The 26,162-nt window shown below is 37.5% G+C and overlaps 1 protein-coding gene across 3 annotated transcripts in view; it reads left to right on the top strand.

The window, feature by feature from the left end:
• The window catches only part of EED (embryonic ectoderm development), a 34,182-nt gene extending 17,116 nt beyond the window's left edge, over positions 1-17,066 (top strand). For 2 of the 3 annotated variants that reach the window (XM_060103679.1, XM_060103676.1), the window contains 7 exons: positions 1,756-1,847; positions 3,654-3,787; positions 6,289-6,394; positions 7,561-7,635; positions 15,129-15,287; positions 16,241-16,314; positions 16,731-17,066. In XM_060103679.1, coding sequence (XP_059959662.1) covers positions 1,756-1,847; positions 3,654-3,787; positions 6,289-6,394; positions 7,561-7,635; positions 15,129-15,287; positions 16,241-16,314; positions 16,731-16,857 — 767 coding nt within the window. In that variant the 3' untranslated portion in view covers positions 16,858-17,066. The remainder of the gene's footprint in view (positions 1-1,755; positions 1,848-3,653; positions 3,788-6,288; positions 6,395-7,560; positions 7,636-15,128; positions 15,288-16,240; positions 16,315-16,730) is intronic. The other variant, XM_060103678.1, reaches the window with a different exon arrangement.
• Positions 17,067-26,162: the final 9,096 nt, after the last annotated feature.

The raw sequence follows: 26,162 nt of genomic DNA, 5'->3' as shown, positions 1-26,162 counted from the left end.
AAATAGAACTACCATATGACCCAGCAATTCCACTACTGCACATATACCCTGAGAAAACCATAATTCAGAGTCATGTACCACAGTGTTCATTGCAACACTATTTACAACAGCCAGGACATGGAAGCAAACTAAGTGTCCATTGACAGATGAATGGATAAAGAAGATGTGCCACATATATACAATGGAATATTACTCAGCCATAAAAAGAAACGAAATTGAGTTATTTATAGTGAGGTGGATGGACCTAGAGTCTGTCATACAAAGTGAGGTAAGTCAGAAAGAGAAAAACATACCATAGCTAACACATATATATGGAATCTAAAAAAAAAAAATGGTTCTGATGAACCTAGAGCAGGACAGGAATAAAGAAACAGACGTAGAGAATGGACTTGAGGACACGGGGAGGGGGAAGGATAAGCTGGGATGAAGTGGGAGAGTAGCATTGACATATGTACACTACCAAATGTGAAATAGATAGATAGCGGGAAGCAGCTGCAAAGCACAGGGAGATCAGCTCGGTGCTTTGCGACCACCTAGAGGCATGGGATAAGGAGGGTGGGAGGGAGACGCAAGAGGGAGGGGATATGGGGATATATGTATGCATATAGCTGATTCACTTTGTTTTATAGCAGAAACTAATAACACTGAAAAGCAATTATACTCCAATAAAGATGTTAATAAAAAAATGATACCACTTCACACCTACTAGGATGGCTGTAATCAAAAAGACAGGGCTTCCCTGGTGGCGCAGTGGTTGAGAGTCTGCCTGCCGATGCAGGGGACACGGGTTCGTGCCCCGGTCCGGGAAGATCCCACATGCCGTGGAGCCGCTGGGCCTGTGAGCCATGGCCACTGAGCCTGCGCATCCGGAGCCTGTGCTCCACAACGGGAGAGGCCACAACAGTGAGAGGCCCACGTACCGCAAAAAAAAACAGACAATAAAATATGTTGACTAGGATATGGAGAAATTGGAACCCCCCTCATCCATTGCTGGTGGGAATGTAAAATGTAAGGACATTGAAAAACAGTGTGGCAGTCCTAAAAAGTTGAACATAGAATTACCACTCCTAGGTGTGTATGTCTTCAAGAGAAATGAAAATATGTCTGCACAAAAACTTGGACACAAATTGGAATCAAGAAATCATTTTTGTAGCAATGTTAATTTCCACTACTAACACAATATATTACTGCCTCTTAATTTTACCTATGTAATATGTCAATATTCATGTACAGTATGGACATTGCTATATTTCAAGCTTTGCATAGTGTTATATTTATGACTATTGCTGTCTGTTTATTTTGTTGCTGATGTTTAGTGGAAAATTAGATTGCTGAAATTACAGTTACAGCCTGTTTGTAAGGTCTATAATACTCTAAAATTATGTCACTATGAATGTTTCAGTCCTATTTTGGGATTTACTATAGAAATCTTATAAATCTACTTTGTCCTCTTCAATTTGTAAATGGATATGGTAGAGGGAAAAGCTAGAACCTTGTTCTGTGGCATATGCAGTAATCAAATTTAGGACCAGAGAAATATTTCTTTCTTATCTTGAAAGTATGAGCTCGTACCTAGTTAAATCTACAGGTGATATAAATATTTTAAGTTCCTATATGGTATGGATTCCTTCTTAATCTTTACTGTGAGTAAGTTTAGTCCAAACTTTGGTAGCTTTTTCTTCTTTAAAGAGCTTTTGAAAGTCCACAGTAAATGAATGATAAAAGTTCATATTAATTTTTTTATGTCTGTACTAGATCATGCTTTACGATTATGGAATATCCAAACGGACACTCTGGTGGCAATATTTGGAGGTGTAGAAGGGCACAGAGATGAAGTTCTAAGTGCTGTAAGTTGAAAGCTACAGGGCAGTGACCTTCAGGTGTACAAAGCTGTGAACAATACCCATAGAACTCTTTCCTTATAAGAAAGCATGTGGTTTGTTTCATCTAGTCTGGCAGACAGTTATTTCATTTACTTGTGACAGAGAAGGTTTTAACTTACAGATGAAGAAGTAAAGCAAATAGGCTCTTTGTGTTTTATCTGTACTCAGTGCCTGGATTCTCATGAACGAATACTATGAACTTGTTCTTTTCCTTTTTTAATCTAAAATCACCAAGTTAACTTTTGTTGTTTCTCAGTTATTAAAGGAAAAGTTTAACCTACTTGGCAATTAAGAAACATTTTCATCTTTTATTTGAAGTTGAAATATAAGTTATTCATTTCTAGGAAGTGTTGTTCACACTGAGTTTTAGATAACTCTTCCCTTTGATGGCATGGTGTTATCTTTATACTTACGTATTATAATCTATTGATCTATTGTAATGATGTAAATGTTTTTAGTCAAGTTTCAGATTTTTATGTTATTTCAGATTTACTTGTGTTCCGTGTAGAGCTTACTTATTTAGTAGTCTTATAGCTCATTTCTTTTCTTCTTTTTTTTTAAACTATTTAAAGGGGCACCATATTTTGAAGCATGTGACATTTTCATTGGAAGTACTAACTATTCCTATAGTTAGGGTTTGTTAGGGTTTTTTATGAGAATTATACCTACCTTAAAGGATTTTCTAGAACTTGCAACTTGGATTTTCTAGAAGTTGCAATAGCAATCTCCACCTGGCTCTATGTGTGAAAAGACTACTGTCCTTCCTTAAAAACTAGTGAGAGCTCCTGGCTCTAAGGGTTGTCTTGTTGCTGTTGACAGTGAGGTTATTAGGAAAAGAGCAGCTACCAGACTTTGGATTCAATAAACACCAAACCTAAAGCTCTCAGGCTATGTAAAACAGTGTTCATGATTAATTCAAAGGTTGGATTAACAGAATATCTAGTTTAGTGAGGAAAATACTCTCCTTAAATAGAACTCTCTACTGTTATTTCTTAAAATGAGAGCAGGAGTCTGTATCTCTTCTCTGTAACAATAGGAGTTCACTGCTAGAAGGATTGATGTGTGAGATTTTCCTTAACACATGTATGTACCATGTGCTAAATTAAATATCATCTCTGTGCCTCAGTGTCTCATCTATGAAATGAGGTAGAATTAGGTTATAATGGATGATCTGTTAGGAGCTTAGTAAAAATTAGTAAACAGCAAATGAAAAAGTTTAAATATGTTATTTCCTTTTTTAGACATTTTTTCCTTTATTCACTTAAAAAGTGAACTCTAAAACCAAGGTACCTGAAGTGTTGTGACTTAGGTGTACAAATAAAGTAAAATTTCAATTGTTTAAGGACTCATAATTTCACATACAGATGTCAGTTTCATTGCTTGATCAGGGTTAGACAAAGAAAAGTAACATAACCATTTAGGTTTTTGTGTCATATAATTGTTTTACCCCATCATTCGATTCACCTTCAAAATCAAGCATAGGAAATACTTGAATAAAGATAATTGAATAGATAAAATTAAATTCAGTTTACTTTTTTGCCTTCCATATTGTATAAGCTCATATATTGTGGTGGTGACACATCAGTGAAAATAAATCTCAAAAGCAGTGAAAACTTTGTGACTTACGGCCTACATATATGAAACCCAAAATGTTAGTATGGTGGTTTGAAATACAATTTTCACGATACTGGACATCAGATGAAAATTAGATAGCATAATTTGGGGAAATAATTTATATATTTAATTTAAGCTTTTCTGTTTTACATACAGGATTATGATCTTTTGGGTGAAAAAATAATGTCCTGTGGTATGGATCACTCTCTTAAACTTTGGAGGATCAATTCAAAGAGAATGATGAATGCAATTAAGGAATCTTATGATTATAACCCAAATAAAACTAACAGGTAACAGTTGTAGTACTTAAAACAATTTGCTATCTCATGCTGTTGAATAGCGTTTTACTTTTTCCAAAATTATTGTATAGGTCTCCAACACTGATTTTAGAATCCCCTTTTAATAACTTTAAGGTATAACTTATATGCCATAAAATTCACTGATTTTAAATGGAAGGCTTTTATTTTTGTCTATATGTTTGTGGCTCATTTTTCAAAATCCCTTTCAGTTGTATTTTTATCTTAATTTAGTAGCACATTTCACTTACTTTTATTTAGGTATGCATGTGCTAATGTTATTAGCACTGCTTGTCAGTACTGTAAGTTCTAATTCAAGACAGTAAATAATAATTTTATTTTTATTTTTCACTCATAATGAAAGAGCTTTATTTTCAGTCCTTAAATATCATATGCCTTGAAACTATTATATTGATTATGTTTCTAAGAAAATAAATTATTTGAAAATTCACACATCTGTGGAAGATGATTATATAAACAGAAGTAAATCATAATTTTAAATGGGGTTCTTAGCTTTAATTCATGATAACACAGTGCTTTCCTTTAAGTGATACTCACTTCATTAAATGGAGAAAATTCAAAAGCAGGAGCTTTGAACCAAGGGGAGGGACTAGCTGTGGGAACTTGGCATTTTTCTTAGTATATTTTTGAAAAACCTCAACTCTTAATTCATTTACTATCTTTTTCAGAATCTTATCAAGCTATTATTAACACTTTCGCTGTAACTATCATATGTTTGTAAATGTTAACTTTGTTTGCACTTTTCATTTTAGCAGAGTTAATTTTCTGGTTATCAAGCCAGATATTAATAGATTGGTAGTTGAATTTGTAATTATCAGTAAATATTTTAATACACAGACATGCATCAGATCTCAAGCCTCTAAGAATTAGTATGACTTTTGATTTTTATTTTAAAACACCAGGGCTTAGTATAATATTCAGTTTATGTTTTTATATTTTCTAGAGCTCTGAAATAAATAGAAGTTATATTTTACAGCTTACAGAAAATAACAGTGAATTATGCTGGTCTTTTTGAGAGAGGTTTAACCATAGATTATAATACATATTTGGCTAAAAAGTAATTAATAAAATTATAGCAGTTAAGAATTTATATCAGATCATTAATAGCATTTTAATGTTTTAATAAAGAAAAAATCCAGGAGTTCCCTGGTGGCCTGATGGTTAGGATTCCAGGCTTTCACTGTCGTGGCCTGGGTTCAATCCCTGGTTGAGGAACTGAGATCCTGCAAACCGCAAAAAAAAAAAAAGAAGAAAAGAAAAGATCCCAGAATTTGAATTGGAAAGAGTATTTGAAATGATTCAGCCCAACATCCTTTTTACATATGAGGGAAAAGCAAAGAGAGGACATGTGAGTTGCCCAAGACACAACTAATTCATGGTATATGATACTTCTGCAGTTACTTCAGTTTAAAAACTGAATCAGGGGCTTCCTTGCTGCCGCAGCGGTTGAGAATCTGCCTGCCAGTGCAGGGGACACGGGTTTGAGAACTGGTCCAGGAGGATCCCACATGCCGTGGAGCAAGTAAGCCCATGAGCTACAACAGCTGAGTCTGCTCTCTAGAGCCCACGAGCCACAACTAGTGATTCCCACACACCTAGAGCCCGTGCTCCGCAACAAAAGGAGCCACCACAATGAGAAGCCTGTGCACTGCAATGAAGAGTAGCCTCTGTTCATCGCAACCAGAGAAAAGCCTGCGTACAGCAGCGAAGACCCAATGCAGCCAAAAATAAAATAAAAATAAATAAATAAATAAATAAAAATCACTTACTAGGTTAGAAATATTAGGTATACATTTAATTAACTTCAGAATTGGTAGCAACTTCTCTAGTTTATAGTCTTCTCACAAACATCTTTAAGGAAAAGTTGCGCCATATTTTACTTTTCTAAATACAGGAGAAGTTCTAACTAATAAATGTCAAATTCCTGTCAGATATCATCTTCAGAAATTGTTGTTCTAGGAAGGATTCTCACCTAACTTTACCTTTAGCAGACTTTGAAATGATGTGTCATTGTTCCTAAAAGATAATTATCTATTGAAATAATCTAGATGTGTTTACTTTCATAGACCATTAATGCTTAATTTTAAAGGACTGAGTAGGTAGCTTACTATTTTCTATGAGAAATTTTCATCTCTGTAATCAGGTGTCTTTGGTTATTGGTTAGATAGCCAGAATTGAAGTGATTAATTTTGGCCTATATGTAGTAAGGCAGGAAGGTGCAATTTTTATAAATGAAATTTCATAGGATGAATACAAAATTCAGTTGAGAGCTAATAATGGAGTAAAATGTAGAAACAAAAATGGAATGAGATTTTAGCTCCGAGTAAACAGATAAGAAGGTATTTAGTTTTGTAGAAACACAGAAGAATTAGTATTCATATATTTTATTTTTCAAAGTTTTATAAATCCAAAAAGGAAAATTAGTGAGCTTTTGCTACACGTTTTTCTCTTAACTTTTGATATTTCCATTTCAGGCCATTTATTTCTCAGAAAATTCATTTTCCTGACTTTTCTACCAGAGACATACATAGAAATTATGTCGATTGTGTGCGATGGTTAGGTGATTTGATACTTTCCAAGGTATGGTAACTGCTGTTAAGCTGTATTTCCATTGTTTGTGTGAGTTGGAACTTTGCAGGGAGCACAGTTTTTTATGCAGTTGGTAAATTGGATAACAGATGGGAAATTGCTTTTTTTATTTTTAAGTCATATAACTTTGAAAGATTTGGAAATTTGTTTTAGGCATAAAACATCCTGATGAATTATAATTTGTGTTCCAATAAGATGAAAAATGTTAACTTGCAAGTTGATACTGTTCTCTGATATCCAGTGTTACTGTAAAATAACCAACATCTAAAGCCAGTAGTGTGGTTGGTTTTTGTTGTTGTTGTTTTTAATGTTTGTGTTCATTTCAGTAAACTTACATGTACAAAAACAGACGGGTGGAGTTGGTTCATGGGATGTAGTTTGCCAACCCCTGCTCTAGTATGTTGATACATATGTTTATATATATATTTTTTTACTGATAATTTAGAGAAGTTGGTGGTGATGTCATCTGAACATTTAGGATTGTCAAATTTGGAGAAACTGCTATCTAGTTTCTTTTCTTGATACAGGTTTCAGGGCATTTCACATTTTCTTGGGCAGAGCCTGATTTATTTTTTCCTTGGCCATGAGGGTATAGTTTTACCTTTCTATTTTTTAACTTTTGATCTTGAAATTAGATTCACAGGAAGTTTCAAAGACAGTTCAGAGAGTTTCCATATTGCCCTTCACCCAATTTCCCCCATTGGTTATTACATCTTACATAGCTATAATACAATATCAAATCCAGGAAATTGACATTGTACAATGTGCGTGTGTAGTTCTATGTCATTTTATCACATGTGATTTTGTCATTTCAAGAATGTTACAGTATGGGACCTTTTAAGATTTTTTTTTTCACTCAGTATAATGCCATCCAAGTTGCTGTGTGTATCAATAGGTCTCCCTTTTTACTGCTGAGTAGTATCCCATGGAATGGATGTACCACAGTTTATTTAACTTTATGCATCTATTGTAGGACATTTTGATCCTTTCTAGTTTGGGCCTATTACAAATAAAGCTGCTATTGAACAATCGTGTATAGGTTTTTGTGTGGACTTACTTAAGTTTTCACTTCTCTGGGATAAATGCCTAGAAGAGCAATTGCTAGGTCATGGTTAAGTTCGTTTAGTTTTTTAAGAACCTGCCAAACTATTTTCCAGAGTGGCCGTGCCATTTTACATTCCCACCAGCAATGTATGAAAGATCCAGTGTCTTCGAATCTTCGCCGGCATTTGGTATTGTCACTATTTTTTATTTTAGCTGTTCTGATAGGTGTGTAGTGATACATCATCGTGGTCTTAATTTGCATTTCCCTGATGGTTAGTGGTGTTGAACATCTTTTTCATGTGCTTATTTACCATCCATATATCCTTTCAATGATGTCTCTTCATATCTTCTCATTTTCTGATTGGATTGGTTTTTGTTTTGTTTTGTTTTTTACTGTGTTGAGTTTTGAGAGTTCTTCATATATTCTAAATATAAATCCTATGTCAGGTAAATAGTTTGCAAATATTTTCTTCCAGTCTGTAGCTTGTCTTTTCATCCTCTTAACAGGGTCTTTTACAGAGCAAATGTTTTTAATTTTGATAAAGTTCAATTAATTTATTGATTTTTTAAAAAAATTATTATTTTATGGATCATGCTTATGATATTGTGTTTATTAAATGCTCTTTACTGAGCCCTAGGTCCTAAAGATTTTCTCCTGTGTTTCCTTCAAAAAGTATTGTAATGGTTTATGTTAAATTTAATGGTCCATTTTAAGTTAATTTTTGTATGAGGTTTAGGTAGAAGGTTCATTTTTTGCCTATAGTTATCCAGTTGTTCCAGCTCCGTTTGCTGAAAGCCTGTCTTTCCTCCTTTGAATTGCTTTTGTACTTTCTTCAAAATTGTTTGGCCATACTTGTATGAGGCTGATTCTGATTTTTCTATTCTTTTCCCTCTACCAGTACTACATACACAGGCTCGGTTACTCTAGCTCTATAATTAGTCTTGGAGTTGGTAGAGTGATTTCATCCACTTTATTCTTTTTCAATATTATTTTAGCTATTCTAGTTGCTTCATCTTTCCATATAAATTTTAGAATAATCTTGTCTACATTTACTAAAAATCCCGCTGGGGTTTTTTTGGGGGGGGTGGGGAAATTTTCATTGGAATTGTGTTAAACCTGTATATCAGTTTGGTGGGGAATTAATATCTTTACTCTGCTTAGTCTTCTGGTCCTTGACTATGGTATGTCTCTCCATTTAGAGTGACTGTAATAAATGGTATTTCTGATTTCCATTTCTTTGTGTTCATTGCTAGTAGATAGAAATAAATTGATTTTTGTATATTAATCTTGAATCCTTCAATCTGAACTATTTATAGTTCAGGAAGGTTTTTGTTTGTTTTTGGTTAATTACATGGGATTTTCTACATAGATCATAATTTCATCTGCAAATAAGGACAGTTTTTATATCTTCCTTTCTGAACTATATTTTTCTTAATTTCCTTTTTTTGTCTTATTTTACTGGTAAGCTTCTAGTCCTGTGTTGAATAGCTGTGTTAAGAGCAGACATCCTAGGCTTGTTTCTGTTGTTAAAGGGGAAAAGAATTCAGTCTTTCACAAGTATGTATATCAACTATACGATTTTTGTAGATGTTCTTTATCAAGTTGAGAGCTGTCCTTCTGCCTGATTTTTTCAGAGTTTTATCATGAATGGGTGTTAAATTTTGTCAAATGCTTTTTCTGCATCAACTGATATGATCACTGGTTTTTCTTTTTTAGCCTGTTAATGCAGTGGATTGCACTGATTGTTTCTGAATACTGTATCACTGGAATAAGCTTACTTGGTCTTGCTGTATAATTCTTTTTATATGTTACTGAATTCTATTTGCTAATATTTTGTTAAACATTTTATATGTATTAATGAGATATGATATTGGTCTGAAGTTTTCTTATTTATATTGCCTTTGTCTGGTTTTAGTATCAATAATACTGGCCTCTAGGCCTAGAAATTTTTGAGGAGGAGTTTAAAAATTAAACACTCAGTCTCCTTAAAAGTGAAAAGGTTATTCGAATGAACTGTTTCATATTGGGTGAATTGTGGTAGTTTGTGCCATTTGAGGAGTTGATCCATTCCATCTAATATAAAATTTATGTGTGGAGAGTTGTTTGTAGTATTCCCTTATTATCCTTTTGATATCTGCAAGGTCTCTAGTGATAGCCCCTGTTTCATTCCTGAAATTAGTAATTTATATCTTCTCTTCTGTCAGTCTTTTTAAGGGTTTGTCAATTTTTTTTCTGTTATCTCCTGTCTTCCTTCTTTCCTTTAGTTTGCTGTGAGTTGTTTTTGTTCTTCTATTTTTACGACGGGAGCTTAGATTATTTAGTTGAGACTTTTCTAATGTAAGCATTTAGTGCTATAAATTTCCCTGTCAGCACTGCTTTAGCTACATTTCACAAAAATTTTGATATGAAGTGTGTTGTATAGTTTCTAAGTGCTAGGAAATTTTCTTGTTACCATTCTCTTATTGATTCTAGTTTGATTCCATTTTGGTCAGAATATACTCTTTATGATTTTGATTCTTTTAAATTTTTTGAGATTTGTTTTATGACCCTGTTTTGGGTATGTTCCATGGGAGCTTGAAAAGAATGTATATTCTGCTGTTGGGTGGAGTGTTCTATAAATGTCAGTTAGATCCTGTCAGTTGACAGTGTGGTTGAATTCTTCTATGTCTTTGTTGATTTTCTGTCCACTGTTCTGTCTAATAATTAATAAATTATTGAGAAATAAGTGTTGAAGCCTTCAACTATAATTTTGGCCTTTTCCCTTCCTCCTTTCAGTTCTGTTACATTTTGCAGCTCTGTTGGTTGGTGTATACACATTTGGTATTGCTTTGTCTTGGTAGCTTGACCCTCTTATCATTATGTAAGGTCCATCTCTGTCTCTGGTAAATTTTTTGCTTTGATGGGTCCTTTGTCTTACAGTAGTATAGCCATTCCTGCTTTCCTTTAATTAATGGTATATCTTTTTCAAATCTTTTTTTTTTTTTAGTTTATTTATTTTTGACTGCATCGGATTTTGGTTGCTGTGCGCGGGGTTTTTCTAGTTGCAGCGAGTGGGGGCTACTCTTCATTGCAGTGCGCGGGCTTCTCATTGTGGTGGCTTCTCTTGTTGCGGAGCATGGGCTCTAGAGTGCATGGGCTTCAGTAGTTGTGGCACACGGGCTCAGTAGTTTTGGCTCACAGACTCTAGAGCGCAGGCTCAGTAGTTGTGGCGCATGGGCTTAGTTGCTCTGCAGCATGCGGGATCTTCCTGGACCAGGGTTCGAACCTGTGTTCTCTGCATTGGCAGGTGGATTCTTAACCGCTGCGCCACCAGGCAAGTCCCATCTTTTTCAAACCTTTTACCTTTAATCTCCCTGTATTGTTATACCTGAAGGGAGTTTCTTAAAGATAGCATATAGTTGGGTCATATTTTTTTAATTCACTTTGCCAAACTGTCTTTTAGCTAGTATACTGAGACCATTTATATTTGAGCCTTAACTTACCAATTATTACATTAAGTTTACTATTTAATTTTTTTTCATTCTTTTCATTTCTCTGGGGGTTTTTTGCCTATGTGCACATATTTTAGAATTCCAATTTGATTTATCTATACTACTTTTGAGTATATTTCTTTGTGTAGCTTTTTTGGTATTTGCTCTGGGTGTTACTGTATATATATATATATATATATATATATATATATATGATCAGTCAGTATATCAAAATTTTACCACTTCAAGTGAAGTATAGGAAGCTTACCTCTCTCTCTCTTCCACTTATAATTGTCTCAAATATTCGCTTTATAATTGAGAACTTCATCAAAGAGTATTACAATTTTTGTTTCAACTGCCAAACAGAATTTTAAAACTCAAGAAGAAGGAGAATGTTGTGTTTACTCATTATGCTTTTTCTGTTGTTCATTCCTCCTTTCTGATATTCCAAGATTCCTTCTTATATCATTTCCTTTCTGTTCATCAAACTTCCTGTAGCCATTCTTTTAGAATGGTGACAAATTCTTTTAGTTTTTCTTAGTCTGAGAATGTTCTCATTTCCCCTTCATTCCTGAAGCATATATTCACTGAATGTAGGATTTTGTGTTGATGGTTCTTTTCTTTAAACATTTGAAAAATGTTGTTCCCCCTCTTTCTGGTCTCTGTCATTTGTAATGAGACATCTGCCATCATTGAATTGTTTTTTTCCATAGGTAAGGTGTTCTTTCTGTCTTACCTGCTTTCAGGATTTTTTTTTCTTCGTCTTTAGTTTTCAGAAGTTTGAATGTGATATGCCTGATATTGATTTCTTTGAGTTTATCTTTTTTGGGGTTCACTCACCCATCTCGAATCTGTAGTAGGTTTGTCTTTGGGGGACATAATTTGTCCCAAAATTGGGAACTTTTCAGCCATTATTCAAATTCTTATTTAGCCCCACTTTCTTCCCCCTCTCCTTTAGGAACTCTAATGATGTGAATATTATATTTTTTGTTTGGTCCCTGAGACTCTGTTATTTAATAAGTCTGTTTTCTTTTGCTCAAATTGGGTAATTTCTATGTTCTAACTTTAAATTTACTGACCCTTTCATCTCTCTTTTTTTGCTGGTGAGCCCTTCAGTTGTTTTTTATTTTAGCTATAGTTTTTTTAGTTCTAAAATTTACATGTGATTCTTATCTTTTATTTCTTTGCTGAGACTTTTTTATTGTTTTAAATGTGTTTGTAATTTCTCATTGAAGCATTTTTATGATAGCTGCTTTAAAATCCTTGTCAGATAGTTCTAACATCTATGTCATCTCACTGTTGGTATCTCTTGGTAATCTTTTCTCATTAAAGTTGAGATTTTTACATTTCTTGGTATGACAAGTGAATTTTGATTAAGATATCGATATTTTGGTTACTGTTACAAAACTGGATCTTACTGATATTTAAGCAGGCTTTCTTTGATAAATTTTCAGCTAGGGAAGGGGAGTGCTGCTTCATTATTGGCAGGTGGCAAGGGAAGTTCAGGTTCCCCACTTGGTTGACTTGGTGATGATGTCTCTTTAGTACTGGGGTGGGAGTTCAGGCTTCTCACTGGGCCTCAGGTGACACCACCCTAGCAAGAGGGGTTGGGAGGCCTCAGTACTGCTCCCCGAGTGGTCTCCACTGACACTGAGAGTGGTGGGTAGTTGTGAACATTCTGACTCTCTGCTAGGCTTCCTCTAATACCACCCCAGGCAGAGGAGGAGGAGGAGAGTCACCTCATTACCATGAGGGGTACGGAGGAGTCAGGGTGTTACATACTTGAAGTGTTTAGTTATCACCTGAGAAGGGACTCCACTGGGACTTTGCTGGTCCACATGTGTGGATGGGTCCACTGTTTTTCCTGTGGTATTAAGTGTTTACCTGAAAATTTTCTCTCATGCTAGGTTGCCGCTTTCCTGGTCCTTTGCAGAGAGTAGGCTTTTGTTGGGGCTTTTTTTTTGTTTTGTCTTCACTTGTTAGCTTTGTTGAGTTGATACCTTCTCTAGCATCCAGTCTGGGGTACATAAAGAAGCAAAAGAAAACCAAGCAACTCAATGTCCTTCATGTCCCAGGGCCCCTAATCAGTCTGCCTCCTCCCTAGCCTTCAGACTTTTAAGCTGTACTTAATGAGATAAATAGGAAAAAGTGCCTCTACTTCATCTGTTTTGGAAGCAGAATTAAAAAAGGAGTAGCTCCAAAATTTCTGCTCTTAGAACTTAATCAGATGATAGGAAAGGATTTCTGCATTTTAGGTGGGAAGCTGAACTGAATATTGGTGGTCTCAAATCTGGCTCCACATCAGAACTATTGGGAGGACATTGTAAAAATAGATTCCTAGGCTTCATCCCCAGATATTCTAAATCTGGCATAAGGACCTGGGAATTTGTAATGTTTAAAAACTCTCTAGGGCTTCCCTGGTGGCGTAGTGGTTGAGAGTCTGCCTGCCGATGCAGGGGACACGGGTTCGTGCCCCGGTCCGGGAAGATCTCACATGCTGCGCAGCGGCTGGGCCCGTGACCTATGGCCGCTGAGCCTGCGTGTCCGGAGCCTGTGCTCCACAACGGGAGAGGCCACAACAGTGAGATGCCTGCGTACTGCAAAAAAACAAAAACAAACAAACAAAAAAAACCTCTCTAGATGATTTTCTAGTACAGCCATCCATTAGTGCGATTATTTAGTTCTCCATGAGGGAACTCTATTGATTAAGGATCCTTTACCAGTACAGTCAGTAAGAAGCACTTAAAGAAGTATTTTACAATTCTGCTGCTTTGGCCTCCCCTCTCAGAGTTTGTGATTCAGTAGGGTTGGGGTCAGTATGAGTTTTTAAAGAAAGCTGTACAGTCTATATCAATCCAATTGTGTACTTAGTTAAGAGCCATCAGCCTAGGTGATCTCTAAGATACTTTACAATAAAGAACTTGTATAGGGCTTCCCTGGTGGCGCAGTGGTTGCGAGTCCACCTGCCGATGCAGGGGACACGGGTTCGTGCCCCGGTCTGGGAAGATCCCACATGCCGCGGAGCGGCTGGGCCCGTGAGCCATGGCCGCTGAGCCTGCGCGTCCGGAGCCTGTGCTCCGCAACGGGAGAGACCACAACAATGAGAGGCCACCGTACCGCAAAAAAAAAAAAAAAGAACTTGTATAACAGATCCATATCCCTGGGATTTTATATAATCCAAAAAGGGCAGAGAAGAAAAAAAGCATATTGTCCACTCCCTAATCTCCCTGTGACACCACAGAGCTACCACATGTGGTTGTTAGGCTGTGTCCTGTAAAGTTCCAGGAGGCATTCTTCACCTACACCAGAATTTCTCAATCCTGGCCCTGTGGAGGTTGGGTAAGACAATTCTTTTTTGTGGGAGGAGCTGTTCTGTGCATTGCAAAGTGTTCAGCATCTCTGGCTTCTGTTAACTAGAAGCCAGAGACATTGCCAAATATCCCTTAGCCAGCAAATCACTGACCTACACAGGAATATAAATAGTGTCCTCTGTTTGCATTTTTTCCTCCCATTCTGTTCTTTACCACTTGCTGCTTAAATAGAATGTATGTAAAGGTTCAGTGTTGCAGGATAGGGAAGGTGTAACTCAGCCTATTTTAATTCCATCCCCTTATCAGTGTCTTAATATTGAACCACTGCTTTTATTGCCTTCTGTATAATCTGATCTCTAAGGCCCCTTCTCTGAATTCATTAGCTTTCCTATGACATCTCTTGAGCACCTATCATGTAGTGCAGACAGAAGGATTAATAGTTAACCAGATATAAAGGGAACCATGGGGGTTTAGAAGTGGAATGGGGAAAGATGAAACTAGCAAAGTAAGCAGGGGCCATATTGAAGAGCTGTGTATTCTAATACAGTGTAATTTTACCTTTGCTATAAAATACTTCAAGTCTCTGGATGCTGAAGTATCTAAAGCTGAATTTGTTTTGGTTTGAAAGAGAATTTGTGACTTCAAAAATGAATATTCTAGACAGTGTAATGCTTTTGTATTGTTAAAATCTGTTGATAATCAGACTTCTTGTCCTTAAGTGTGGATACTGACTCTGTAAATATAAATGAATGTATATCGCTGGACTCAGTAGATGGATAACCAGGTTCTAAGAGCTGTGAGTTCTGAAATGATAGTAGAGAAGAAGCTTTGTTTTTAATGTTTAAAATTCAGTTCTTTGATTAACATTTCTTTTTTTCTCATTTCTGTCTTTTTTAAAGTCTTGTGAAAATGCCATTGTATGCTGGAAACCTGGCAAAATGGAAGATGATATAGATAAAATTAAACCCAGTGAGTCTAATGTGACTATTCTTGGGCGATTTGATTACAGCCAGTGTGACATTTGGTACATGAGGTTTTCTATGGATTTCTGGCAAAAGGTAGCAACATATTTTTACATTTTGAAATTATTTGACTTAAAACCATGGCAATTTTAGTTTTCTCTGTAGTGTATCTGTATTCTATTACCTCTAAGTTTAATCTACCTTGATTTTTTTTGTATTAATTGCTTTGGGCTTTGATGTTATTTATTCTACCCTTGTGGCTCTGCACACCATCTGCAGTGCTTATTATAAATGAAATTGACAGGTGTCAATGGTGGCAGTTAGGTGTTTACTTTCTGTAATATCTGTTACTAAGATTTAATGTTTTGGATTAGAGTGTTAATCTTTTTATATAGAAAACCAACATGGAAGATAGAGACAAAATATTAGTTACCTAAAATTTTTTTAAAATTTGGTGTTAGAATTTTGTGATAACAAATTACTTGGGTATTTATTTCTATATGAAAGCTTTGGAAATTTCCTATGGCTTTTACTACAGTTCTTTAAGGCAGAATAAAGAGTACATGCTAACTATGTAAATAAATTGTAAAGTTCTTCGTAAATTTGCAAAATAACCTCCTTATTTTACTCAAGACATCTTTGTGAAGCATTAGTTGCTCTTATCCTCATTTACACAATATAAGAAATATAAGATGGGGCTTCCCTGGTGGCGCAGTGGTTGAGAGTCCGCCTGCCGATGCAGGGGACACGGGTTCGTGCCCTGGTCTGGGAAGATCCCACATGCCGCAGAGCGGCTGGGCCCGTGAGCCATGGCCACTGAGCCTGCGCATCCAGAGCCTGTGCTCTGCAATGGGAGAGGCCCACGCACCACAAAAAGAAAAAAAAAAAAGAAAAAAAAAAAGAAATATAAGATGCAAAGAAATAACCAAGAGTGTTGCCATAGGCTAGAGCTGAGGTTTTTCTGAAATAAGAAAGATGTCTTAAGATTGTTTGAAATCTTTATAGCTTATTTTAATAATTTGATTTTTAAAAAAAATATGTTTATACAGATGCTTGCATTGGGCAATCAGGTTGGCAAACTTTATGTTTGGGATTTAGAAGTAGAAGATCCTCATAAAGCCAAGTAAGTATTTAGAAATTCCTCTTCATAATTTCTCACTTTTTCTCCAAAGTGTTATGTCAGCATAGAGGAAGTAATTGATACTTGCAATGCCATCCTTAAATCATTTGTAACACTTACATTCTCAGAGTACTGTAAAGTATTTCTTTTTTATTCTAATAATGATTGTTTTTCCCAAGTACTTTGGTAATAAGTTATTTCTCTTTTTTTAATATAAGTTATATGGTGCCTCTTGGATTTAAAATATACCCAAATTTTATGACATTTGAGATTGGGCTCTTTGTGAAGTGTATTCTGGTTTCAAGTGCTTTCTATATGACTTGGAACATCTATTCATTTTCTGATTCATTGTTTTAAGTTAGATACTGACAGCATTATATATGCATGGTATTTAACCTGTTGTCATGTTTTCTCCCTAGATGCACAACACTGACTCATCATAAATGTGGTGCTGCTATTCGACAAACCAGTTTTAGCAGGGATAGCAGCATTCTTATAGCTGTTTGTGATGATGCCAGTATTTGGCGCTGGGACCGACTTCGATAAAATACTTTTTCTCAATCAAAATTAGAGTGTGTTTTCTGTGTACAGTAGAACTAACGTATCTTGCTAGTAAGGGCACATAGAGCATTTAGAGTTGTCTTTCAGCATTCAATCAAGCTGAGCTGAATGTAGTGATGTTTACATTGTTTACATTCTTTGTACTGTCTCCTGCTCAGACTCTACTGCTTTTAATAAAAATTTATTTTTGTAAAGCTGTGTTGTATTTTAGTTTATTTTGTTTTGTTCATTGTGATGAAAAGAAATGTTGAAAGTAATAAAATTACACCTTATCTTTTTGCAGTGATTATTATTGTTTTATTTGTGTAACTGGAGAAAGCTATATAATATAGTGATTAAGTATAAGCTCTAGAACAAACTGAATTTTAATCTTGGCTCTGCCACTAACTGACCTTGGGTAAGTAAAAGGATCAAGTGATCTAATACATGTGAAGCAATTAGAACAGTACCTGACTACACTAAACCCTTATCTTTATTTAACCCTATCTTTATCTTTAACCCTTATCTTATCTATGGTTTTATATTTCTTAATGATTTCTTCTATAATTTTGTAATAAGTAAATTCTATAAGAGTTGTGACATGTAATGTTTTAATAACCTATCTTTATAGTTAAATATTATTGCCATTCGATTTACAACTTAGTCATTAGTCATCTTAGTGGAAATACTATCAGTAGAGCAAGGGAGGAGAGGACATAGAAGCTTAAATGCAGTGGGTTGAAAAATGAAAGAAATGGGGAGTACGTTTGTATAGTGGGTTATTGTCCCCTTTTCTAGAAGGGTATTGGTTAAGAGAAATAAGTAAGTTGAGGATATCATAGGGATGAAAGTAGTTGGTGGGTTTTCCTGGTGGCACAGTGGTTAAGAATCCGCCTGCTGGTGCAGGGGACACGGGTTTGAGCCCCGACTGGGAAGATCCCACGTGCCGTGGATCAATTAAGCCCGTGCGCCACAACTACTGAGCCTGCACTCTAGAGCCTCTGAGCCACAGCTACCAAGCCTGCGTGTCATAACTACTGAAGCCCGTGCGCCTGGAGCCCGTGCTCCGCAAGAAGAGAAGCCACCACAATGAGAAGCCCACGCACAACAACGAAGAGTAGCCCCCGCTCACCACAACTAGAGGAAGCCCACGTGCAGCAACAAAGACCCAATGCAGCCATCAATCAATCAATCAATAAAAATTTATTTTAAAAAAAGTAGTTGGTGATTTTTGTCCCAAACATAGGGTGCTTTGTGCACAGTGGCAAGAACAGAATTAAAGGGACTTCCCTGGTGGCACAGTGGTTAACCTGTTGTGATTTGTAGAAAACGACTATCATTTTGGAATTGAACTGGTGGATTTCTAAAGAGATTCTTGGTGTTTTGTGGTTATTTTCTGATGCAGAGCAAGACTTCAGATGAATAAAAGCAGACTCATTTCACCTTCCTTGCTTCAGTTACCCCAGGCTGATGTGAAATGTAAAACGTTGGGTGATTTCTGTTATGTTTTGTGTAATGAGTGTGTAGTTGTGTTTAATTCTAAAACCATTTAATCATGGGTTGTCAGAAAATCATTGTGAGTAATGTATAGCACTCTATTGGCCATTATTTGATTTTTTGATGCAAAATTACTTTTTAAACCACTAAAATTTTGTATAAAAAATGTTTGATTTATCATTCTGAAAGACTGATTGCAAATCAAGGTTTTAATAATCCCAGTCCTGAGTAGCTACCTATGTTGCTGTATTTGTTTCCCTCAAATCCCTGAAAATAGCTGGCTGCAACAGGGTTTGTAACTCTTGGAAGTCAAAGAGTTAGGGGCCTTCTAAAATAATTTATTACCTTTGCCTTAAAAAGTGAGCTCCTAGTAGACAGGAGAGAATCACTTATTTATAAACTTAATTGGCCAGGTGTGCAAAGCACTGCATTAATTAGGTCCCTGTATAAACCTGTGCCATGCAATGGTTCCCAGATGCTGGTCGGTGGAAAGAGTGAGTGCACCAGAATCATTAGCATATGACTGATCTCTGGGCCCCAACCAGAGATTTGAATTCAGTTATTTTTTTAAAAACTCACCCAGATGATTCTGCTGCACAGATTATGTTTATCTTAACCCAGCCCCATACAACTTTCCACAGTCATTTGAAACTTCCTCTCTGTGGCTAACTAGTACCTCTCAAACTCACGTTCAACGCTACTAGTGGGAGTGGTGGAAAATTGTTAATAGTTCTTCTGTCTTTTGGGTCACCTCTGTGTCTGGGATTTAGCATTGTTTCTGTCCCAGTTCTCAGATTGGGGCCTGATTCAGCTTCCTGCCAGGCCTCCCCTCTTTCTACGGCCTTTTTCTGTAGTCTTCTGGGCCACAACCAAGATCAGGACATCCAAGAGAGACAGCTGTGAACAGACTGGGGCTTGACGGGGACTGTTCAAGACCCCACATAGACTGGAGTCTCTTCTTCCTGGCCAGGGCCCCTCACTTAGCCAATGCCCTTTCTCTTTCCTTCTGGTGGCCTTGCCAGGCTTTGGCAGAGGCTTTCCAGGTAGCTGAGCTGTTTTCTGTATTCACATTGTAGGGGCTCAGTTAAATGTCCTCTGGAAAGAGTTTCTACCTTTCCCAGTTACTGCCTTTCTTCCACTTCCCTTCATAATATCTCTGGTAGAAACTCTTATTTTAGCATCCCACTGAAATGCGTGCACTGTTGTGTTTTCCTATGTTATGAAATCAGTGCCAGAGTAAGAGCTATTGAAACAGAAGTGTTTCCTTATGTTTTTAATCTGAATCTCAACACACTGGCTCACAGTAGGCACTCAATGGGATGTTGAATGAATGAAAAATGAGCTAAGAAATATTTGCTTAAATGAATTTCTGATGGGTTTCGGGCATATGGACTACAAACACACACACACATACACACACTGTATGAATAGAGATGAACACCACTAAGCCTTATGTAAAGCTGTCCTGGGAAAAGAGAAGAATTGTGCCTTATTGGCCTTGATATTCTTAACCTCTAGCACATACAGTTCCTGGCTTCTTATAATATTTTCTTTAGTAGTGTTTTCCAAATTCTAACATGCATCAGAATCATCTGGAAGGTTTGTTAAATCACGCATTGCTGTGCCCCATCCCAGAGTATCTGATTCAGTAGGTTTGGGGTGGGGCACAGAGAATCTGCATTTTTAACAAGTTCATGGGTCTGTTGATGCCACTGGCCCAAGGACCATACTGTGAAAACCACTGAATTTTCAATAGTAGTAGCTATACTGTAAGTTGAGTACTGACCATTTTATTCCCTACCAAGGAACTATGCTAAGTTCCTTATACGAGTTATTTTATTTACCATTCGACAACCTCATGAAGTATAAATTATTGTCCCAATTTTACAGAGGAGGAATCTGAGGACTAAAGCTGTTAAATACCTTGCCCAGTGTTGTAAGTGGCAGGGCTGAGATTTGAACTAATTTCTAACTGCAGGGTCCCTGTTTATAGCCATGGTGATAGACGAAATAGTTTGTGTCTTAAGTAAATACCTGACAATGTGCAGGCCAGTAACTTCTCAGATGGGTGACCAGTCATATCTACCCCCAGACAGCCACTAAACATCAGCTCTGAGAGCAAGGGGCCTGATCCTTATTTCTTGTTTTATCTCTAGAGCCTAGAAACAAGCTCTCACATAGTAAGTGAATAATAAATGGATAATTGTTAAAAAAAATTAGTGCATATTTAAAGTATCTAGTTTTGGCAAAAAACCCTTTTGTGAATGAAGGAGGAACATGTTCACATGTACAGACTGAGTGTTCAGATTCTTGAGTTGGGCTGGTGGGTATTCTTTCCAGCTTAAGAGCTCTGAACTAGCAGAGCTCCAGTATACAGGTCAGTGTTCCTCAAAGTGTGGTTCCTGGACCAGCAGCATCAGCATCTCTTGGGAACTTGCCTAAGGGCTGTCAGACTTAGAATAAAGTACAGGATACCAAATTAAATTTGAATTTCAGATAATAATGCAATACTTGGGACATACTAATAAAAAATTATTCACCATTTAACTGAAATTCACATTTAAGATATACGGGGCATCGTGTATTTTATTTGGCAACCCTAACTTCCTTAGAAATTAAAATTCTCAGCCCTACTCCAGACCTACTGAAAAACTCAGGTGAGGCCCAGCCATAAGTGTTTTAACGTACCCTACAGGTGATTCTGACAAACCTTAAAGTTTGAAAACCACTGCCTTAGGCAGTGCCTGTTTACCTAAAGCAGGGCTCAGCCAAATCTGGCCAGCTGTCTGTTCCTGTGGGTTTTTTTTTTTTTTTTTGGCTGCGTTGGGTCTTAGTTGTGGCACGTGGGATCTTCATTACAGGATCTTTCGTTGCAGCACACGGGCTCTTTGTTGCAGTGCGCGGGCTTCTCTCTAGTTGTGGCACATGGGCTCCAGAGCACGTGGGCTCAGTAGTTGCAGTGCATGGGCTCAGTAGTTGTGGTGCGTGGGCTCTCTAGCTGCGGCACACAGGCTCAGTAGTTGTGACACACAGGCTCTCTAGTTGTGGCGCATGGGCTCTAGAGTGCGTGGGCTCAGTAGTGGGCTTAGTTGCCCAGCAGCATGTGGGATCTTAGTTTCCTGACCAGGGATTGAACCCATGTCCCCTGTATTGGAAGGTGGATTCTTAACCACTGGACTACCAGGGAAGTCCCCGTCTGTTCTTGTTAATAAAGTTTTTAGGACAGAGCCACAGCCATTCCTTTTACTTATTTTACTTATTCTTTTATGTATGTACTTATTAAGTTTCCTGCCCTCTTGGAATTTTTATTCTAGTTGTGGGTGGTTAATTATATCTTCAGCTATAATTAACAATGAAGCCAGCTAAAACTGGCTTAAACAATAAAGGAATATATTATCTTGCATAACCAGAAGTACAGAGGTAGGGCAGTCTCCCAGGCTGGTTGGTTCCACAATTCTTGGTGTTATAAAGGCATGTCAGCACAGAGACCTTATGGCTTAGGAAGCCCAAAACAGGTATTATCTGGCCTTTTACAGAAAACATTTGCTTGACCCTGACCTAAAGTGAACTTTCTCTGTTTATAGAACATGTTCTCAGCTTTCTCTGACAGGTGCTGGAAGCTGGGACAGGACAGACACGGAGGTTCTGAATATGGAAAAGTCCCTTCTCCTGGGCTTCCCGGTAGGCATTGCTGTGGTCTTTAGCTCCTTGTGGGGAAGGTGGAGGGCAAGGCGGTAGAGGAGAGGCTGATGAGCGGATAAAGGAGAGTGCCTAGCGCCCAGAACACCTAGTTGTGTGCACCCCCTGCTGGAAAGTTGGCAGAATTCAGTATCAGAGAACATTTATTCAACAAACGTGTAGAGAGGATCTACTGTATGCCAGGTACTGGGGAGCAAACATAGAGTCCCGTTCTTGAAGGGCTCACAATCAAGAAGAGTCAGGCTCCCTAATTAGATGTTTATACTCTCTAGTCAAGTGTCAACCGCAGATGTATTTAATGATCATTGATATACTTTCATTCATTCAGTAAATAACTATGAAATGCTTACTATGGGGTAGATGCTCGGCTTGGCACTGGAGATACAGTGGCAAACAAAACAGACATGGTCCCTGCCCTCTCAGAGCTTATATTCTAGTAAGAGTTGTGTTCATTATAACATCAGCCATAAGTAACAACCAAGTCAATTAAAATTGGCTTAAGCAATAGAAAAAAATATATTATTTTGCATCACCGTAAGTACAGAGGTAGGACATTGGTTCCAGGGCTGGTTGGTTTAACAGCATAAGACATTAATAAAGACTCAAGTTATTTTCATCTCTTTGCTCTTCCTGAGTGTGCTTTTTTTCTTAGGTTGTTCTCATGTTGTTTCAAGATGATTGCTACAACTCTAGGTGTCACTTTTAGATATATCAATGTAGAGGGAGAAAGTGACCGTATTTTCGTGTGACTTTCTTTTTTTTTTTTTTTTTTTTTGCATTACGCCGGCCTCTCACTGTTGTGGCCTCTCCCGCTGTGGAGCACAGGCTCCAGACGCACAGGCTCAGCGGCCATGGCTCACGGGCCCAGCCGCTCTGCGGCATGTGGGATCCTCCCGGACCGGGGCACAAACCCGTGTCCCCTGCATCGGCAGGCGGACTCTCAACCACTGCGCCACCAGGGAAGCCCCGTGTGACTTTCTTAAGACCAAGAAACCTTTCTCAGAAGCCCCCAGCAGACTTCCTCCCAAGTGCCACTAACCAGAATTGGGTTATGGGACTGATCCTAAACCAATCACTGCCAAGGGAATGGAAATTTGTTGATTAGATTAAGCAGGGTCTTCTTCTGGGGCTCCTGAGTCTCATGGAGGAGGGGTGCCTTCCTGAACAAAATTGGGGTTAACAAGGAAGAAGGGGGGAAATGGATATTAAATAGATAACTACTGGTATTAGTTACAGGGAAGGAAAATTAATAAATAAAAAGTAATCACAGACAGTGAAAGAAGAACACCGAAGTTAGCTTTTGCTGCATAACAAAACATCTCAAATCTATTTATCTCATGATTCTATTTGGGCTGAGCTCAGCTGAGTGGTTCTTCTGGTCTTGACTGGGTTCATTCATGTGTCTGGTCAGCTTGCAGTCAGGTAGCTCCACTCCTGGGGTTTGACTGGTTGTTGGCTGAGGCAATGGGGTCAGGTGTCTCTCATTATCCAGCAAGCTATCCTTGGCTTGTTCCTGTGGTAGACTGGCAAAGTTCCAAGGACTAGAGCAGCCACTTGCAAATATTTTTGAGGCCTGGGCATGGAAATGGCACAACATCACTTCTGTTGCATTCTTTTGGTCATATCAAGTAAGAAGGCCACAAGGGTAAAGAAACAGAGTCCGTCTGGAAAGTCACACTGCAAGGTCATGGACACAGGGAGAGGAAGAATTTGTGCTATTTCTGCAATCTACCACAGATGATAAGATGAGTAACAGGAGAAAGACATTCAGATCTTCCTTCAGGACAGAACTATCATTTGGAAAGTTTCAAATCACGAATATGTCTTTTTCTGAGCTGAAATTCTTGTACCGTATGATTGTTATTGATGATTTTCTGAGAGCATTCGTTAGAAGAGGATTTTAGCTATCCACACTTCCTCTTCCTTTTTTCCCATCTTCCTCTTTTTAAATTTATTTTATTGAAGTATAGTGATTTACAATGTTGTGTTAATTTCTGCTGTACAGCAAAGTGATTAAGTTATACATACATGCATACATATATATGTATATTCTTTTTCATATTCATTTCCATTGTTCTTCCATCTTCTTAATGTAGTTAAATAATTTCTAGTTAACCCACATTTGGAGTTTTTATTAAGATAGTGTTGGGAGGCCAAATAATGCCCTCCCCAAATAGTCAGGGCCTGTGAATGTTACTTCATATGGCAAAAGAGATTTTGCCAATATGATTAAGCTAAGGATCTTGAGATATGGAGATTATTTTTAATTGTTTTGTTGGACTTTAAATGCAATCACAAATATCCTTATAAGAGGGAAGGAGAGTAATATCTGACAGAGAAGAAGGCAATGTGAGGACTGAAGCAAGATGCTACACTGCTGACTTTGAAGATGGAATAAGCCAAGAACTCAGCTCTAGAATCTGGAAGAGGCAAGAAAACAGATTCTCCCCTAGAGCATCTGGAAGAAGTGCAGCCCTCATGGCAACTTGTTTGCAGACAGGTGAAACTGATTTCAGACTTCTGAATGTGTGCTGTTTTAAGCCACCAAATTTGTGGCATTTTGTTACAGCAGCCATACGGAACAAATATATTCATGTAAATATTGTTCTGTGCTAAGTCATTTTATTGGCACTGGCCTAAATAATGGCCTCTTTTTCAGCTTTAGTTTGAATATCTGACTTAGGCTAAGTCTTCATCCATCCACCACCTCCATGAAACACCTCTCTGTATAACTTTGCATGTTGTCAGACATGTCAATCTATTCATTTTTTTGAGGATTCCTGAAATGGGTGCACTTTGCATTATTTCCTGGGACTTCTTTTTGCCATTACCTTTGAAATTCTATCACTCTCCTTAGTGGAATCTCTTGTGTTCTGAATCTTGTCTCATGTCTTCCTCTTTATTGGTTTATTCCCTTGTTTGGGAGGAGCACATCCAGTAACTTACTGAGAAAGGACATATGGAAGGTAATTTTTTTTTTTAGACTTTGCAGGTCCAAAAATATCTTTAGTTTGCCCTTTACTTGATTATAATTTTGGCTGGATATTGAATTTGATATAGGAAATAATTTACACTCAGAATTTTGAAGGCACCTTTCCTTTGTCTTTCAGTGTTCAGTGTTGCTACACAGAGGTCAATTCACTTTGGCCTGCAATCATTGTACATAATTTTTTCTTTTAGCTTCATGGAATCTCTATTTAGTTCCATATTATGAAATTGCATGAGGATGAGCCTTGGTATGGGTTTTTTATTCATATTGCTGGGTAGTCCATGAGCCTCTTCTTTCTGGAGACTCATGTTCTACAGTTCTAGGATTTTTTCTTTTAAAGAAAATAGTATTTATTTGATAATTTATTGTCCAGTGTTTTGTTTTGTTTTGTTTTGTTTTGTTTTTTGCGGTATGTGGGCCTCTCATTGTTGTGGCCTCTCCCGTTGCAAAGCACAGGCTCTGGACGTGCAGGCTCAGCAGCCATGGCTCACGGGCCCAGCCGCTCCGCGGCATGTGGGATCTTCCCAGACTGGGGCACGAACCCGTGTCCCCTGCATCGGCAGGCGGACTCTCAACCACTGCGCCACCAGGGAAGCCCTGTCCAGTGTTTTCTTTATTCTCTCAGGAATTCCCACTAGGTCAAATATTGAACCTCTTGTATTGATCTTCTAATTTTATCATTTTTCTCTTTGTTTCCCTTTCTTTCTTTCCTTCACTTCTCTGGGAGAGTTCCTTGGCCTTATCTTACAACACTTCTAAACTCTAAAAACTGTCTTTTCAGCCCTCATATTTTCAAGTTCCATGGGTTCTTCCTTGTTCTCTGATTTTCCTTTTATAGCATTCAATTTTTGTTTCAATGATACACTCTATTTCTCTCTCTGGATAATACCTACAGCGTTTTATTTTTTTTGCTCCTTGTATTGTTTTGTTTCTACTGAATTCATTCCCCTGCCCCTGCTGCCCCAATTATTTACTTACCTTGGTCTTTCTCTTTCATGATAGCGATTTTCCTCAAATGTGTGTTGATCCTTAGTGGCATGTTCCATTTACAAGCAACAAATGTGGGGAATTCCATGATGGTCCAGTGGTTAGGACTCTGCACCCCCATTGCAGGGGGCACGGGTTC

The sequence above is a fragment of the Mesoplodon densirostris genome, chromosome 7, assembly GCF_025265405.1.
Source record: "Mesoplodon densirostris isolate mMesDen1 chromosome 7, mMesDen1 primary haplotype, whole genome shotgun sequence".
Classification (NCBI taxonomy): domain Eukaryota; kingdom Metazoa; phylum Chordata; class Mammalia; order Artiodactyla; family Ziphiidae; genus Mesoplodon; species Mesoplodon densirostris.
Note: the sequence above shows the minus strand (reverse complement) of the source record. Positions and strands in the feature narration are given on the sequence as shown.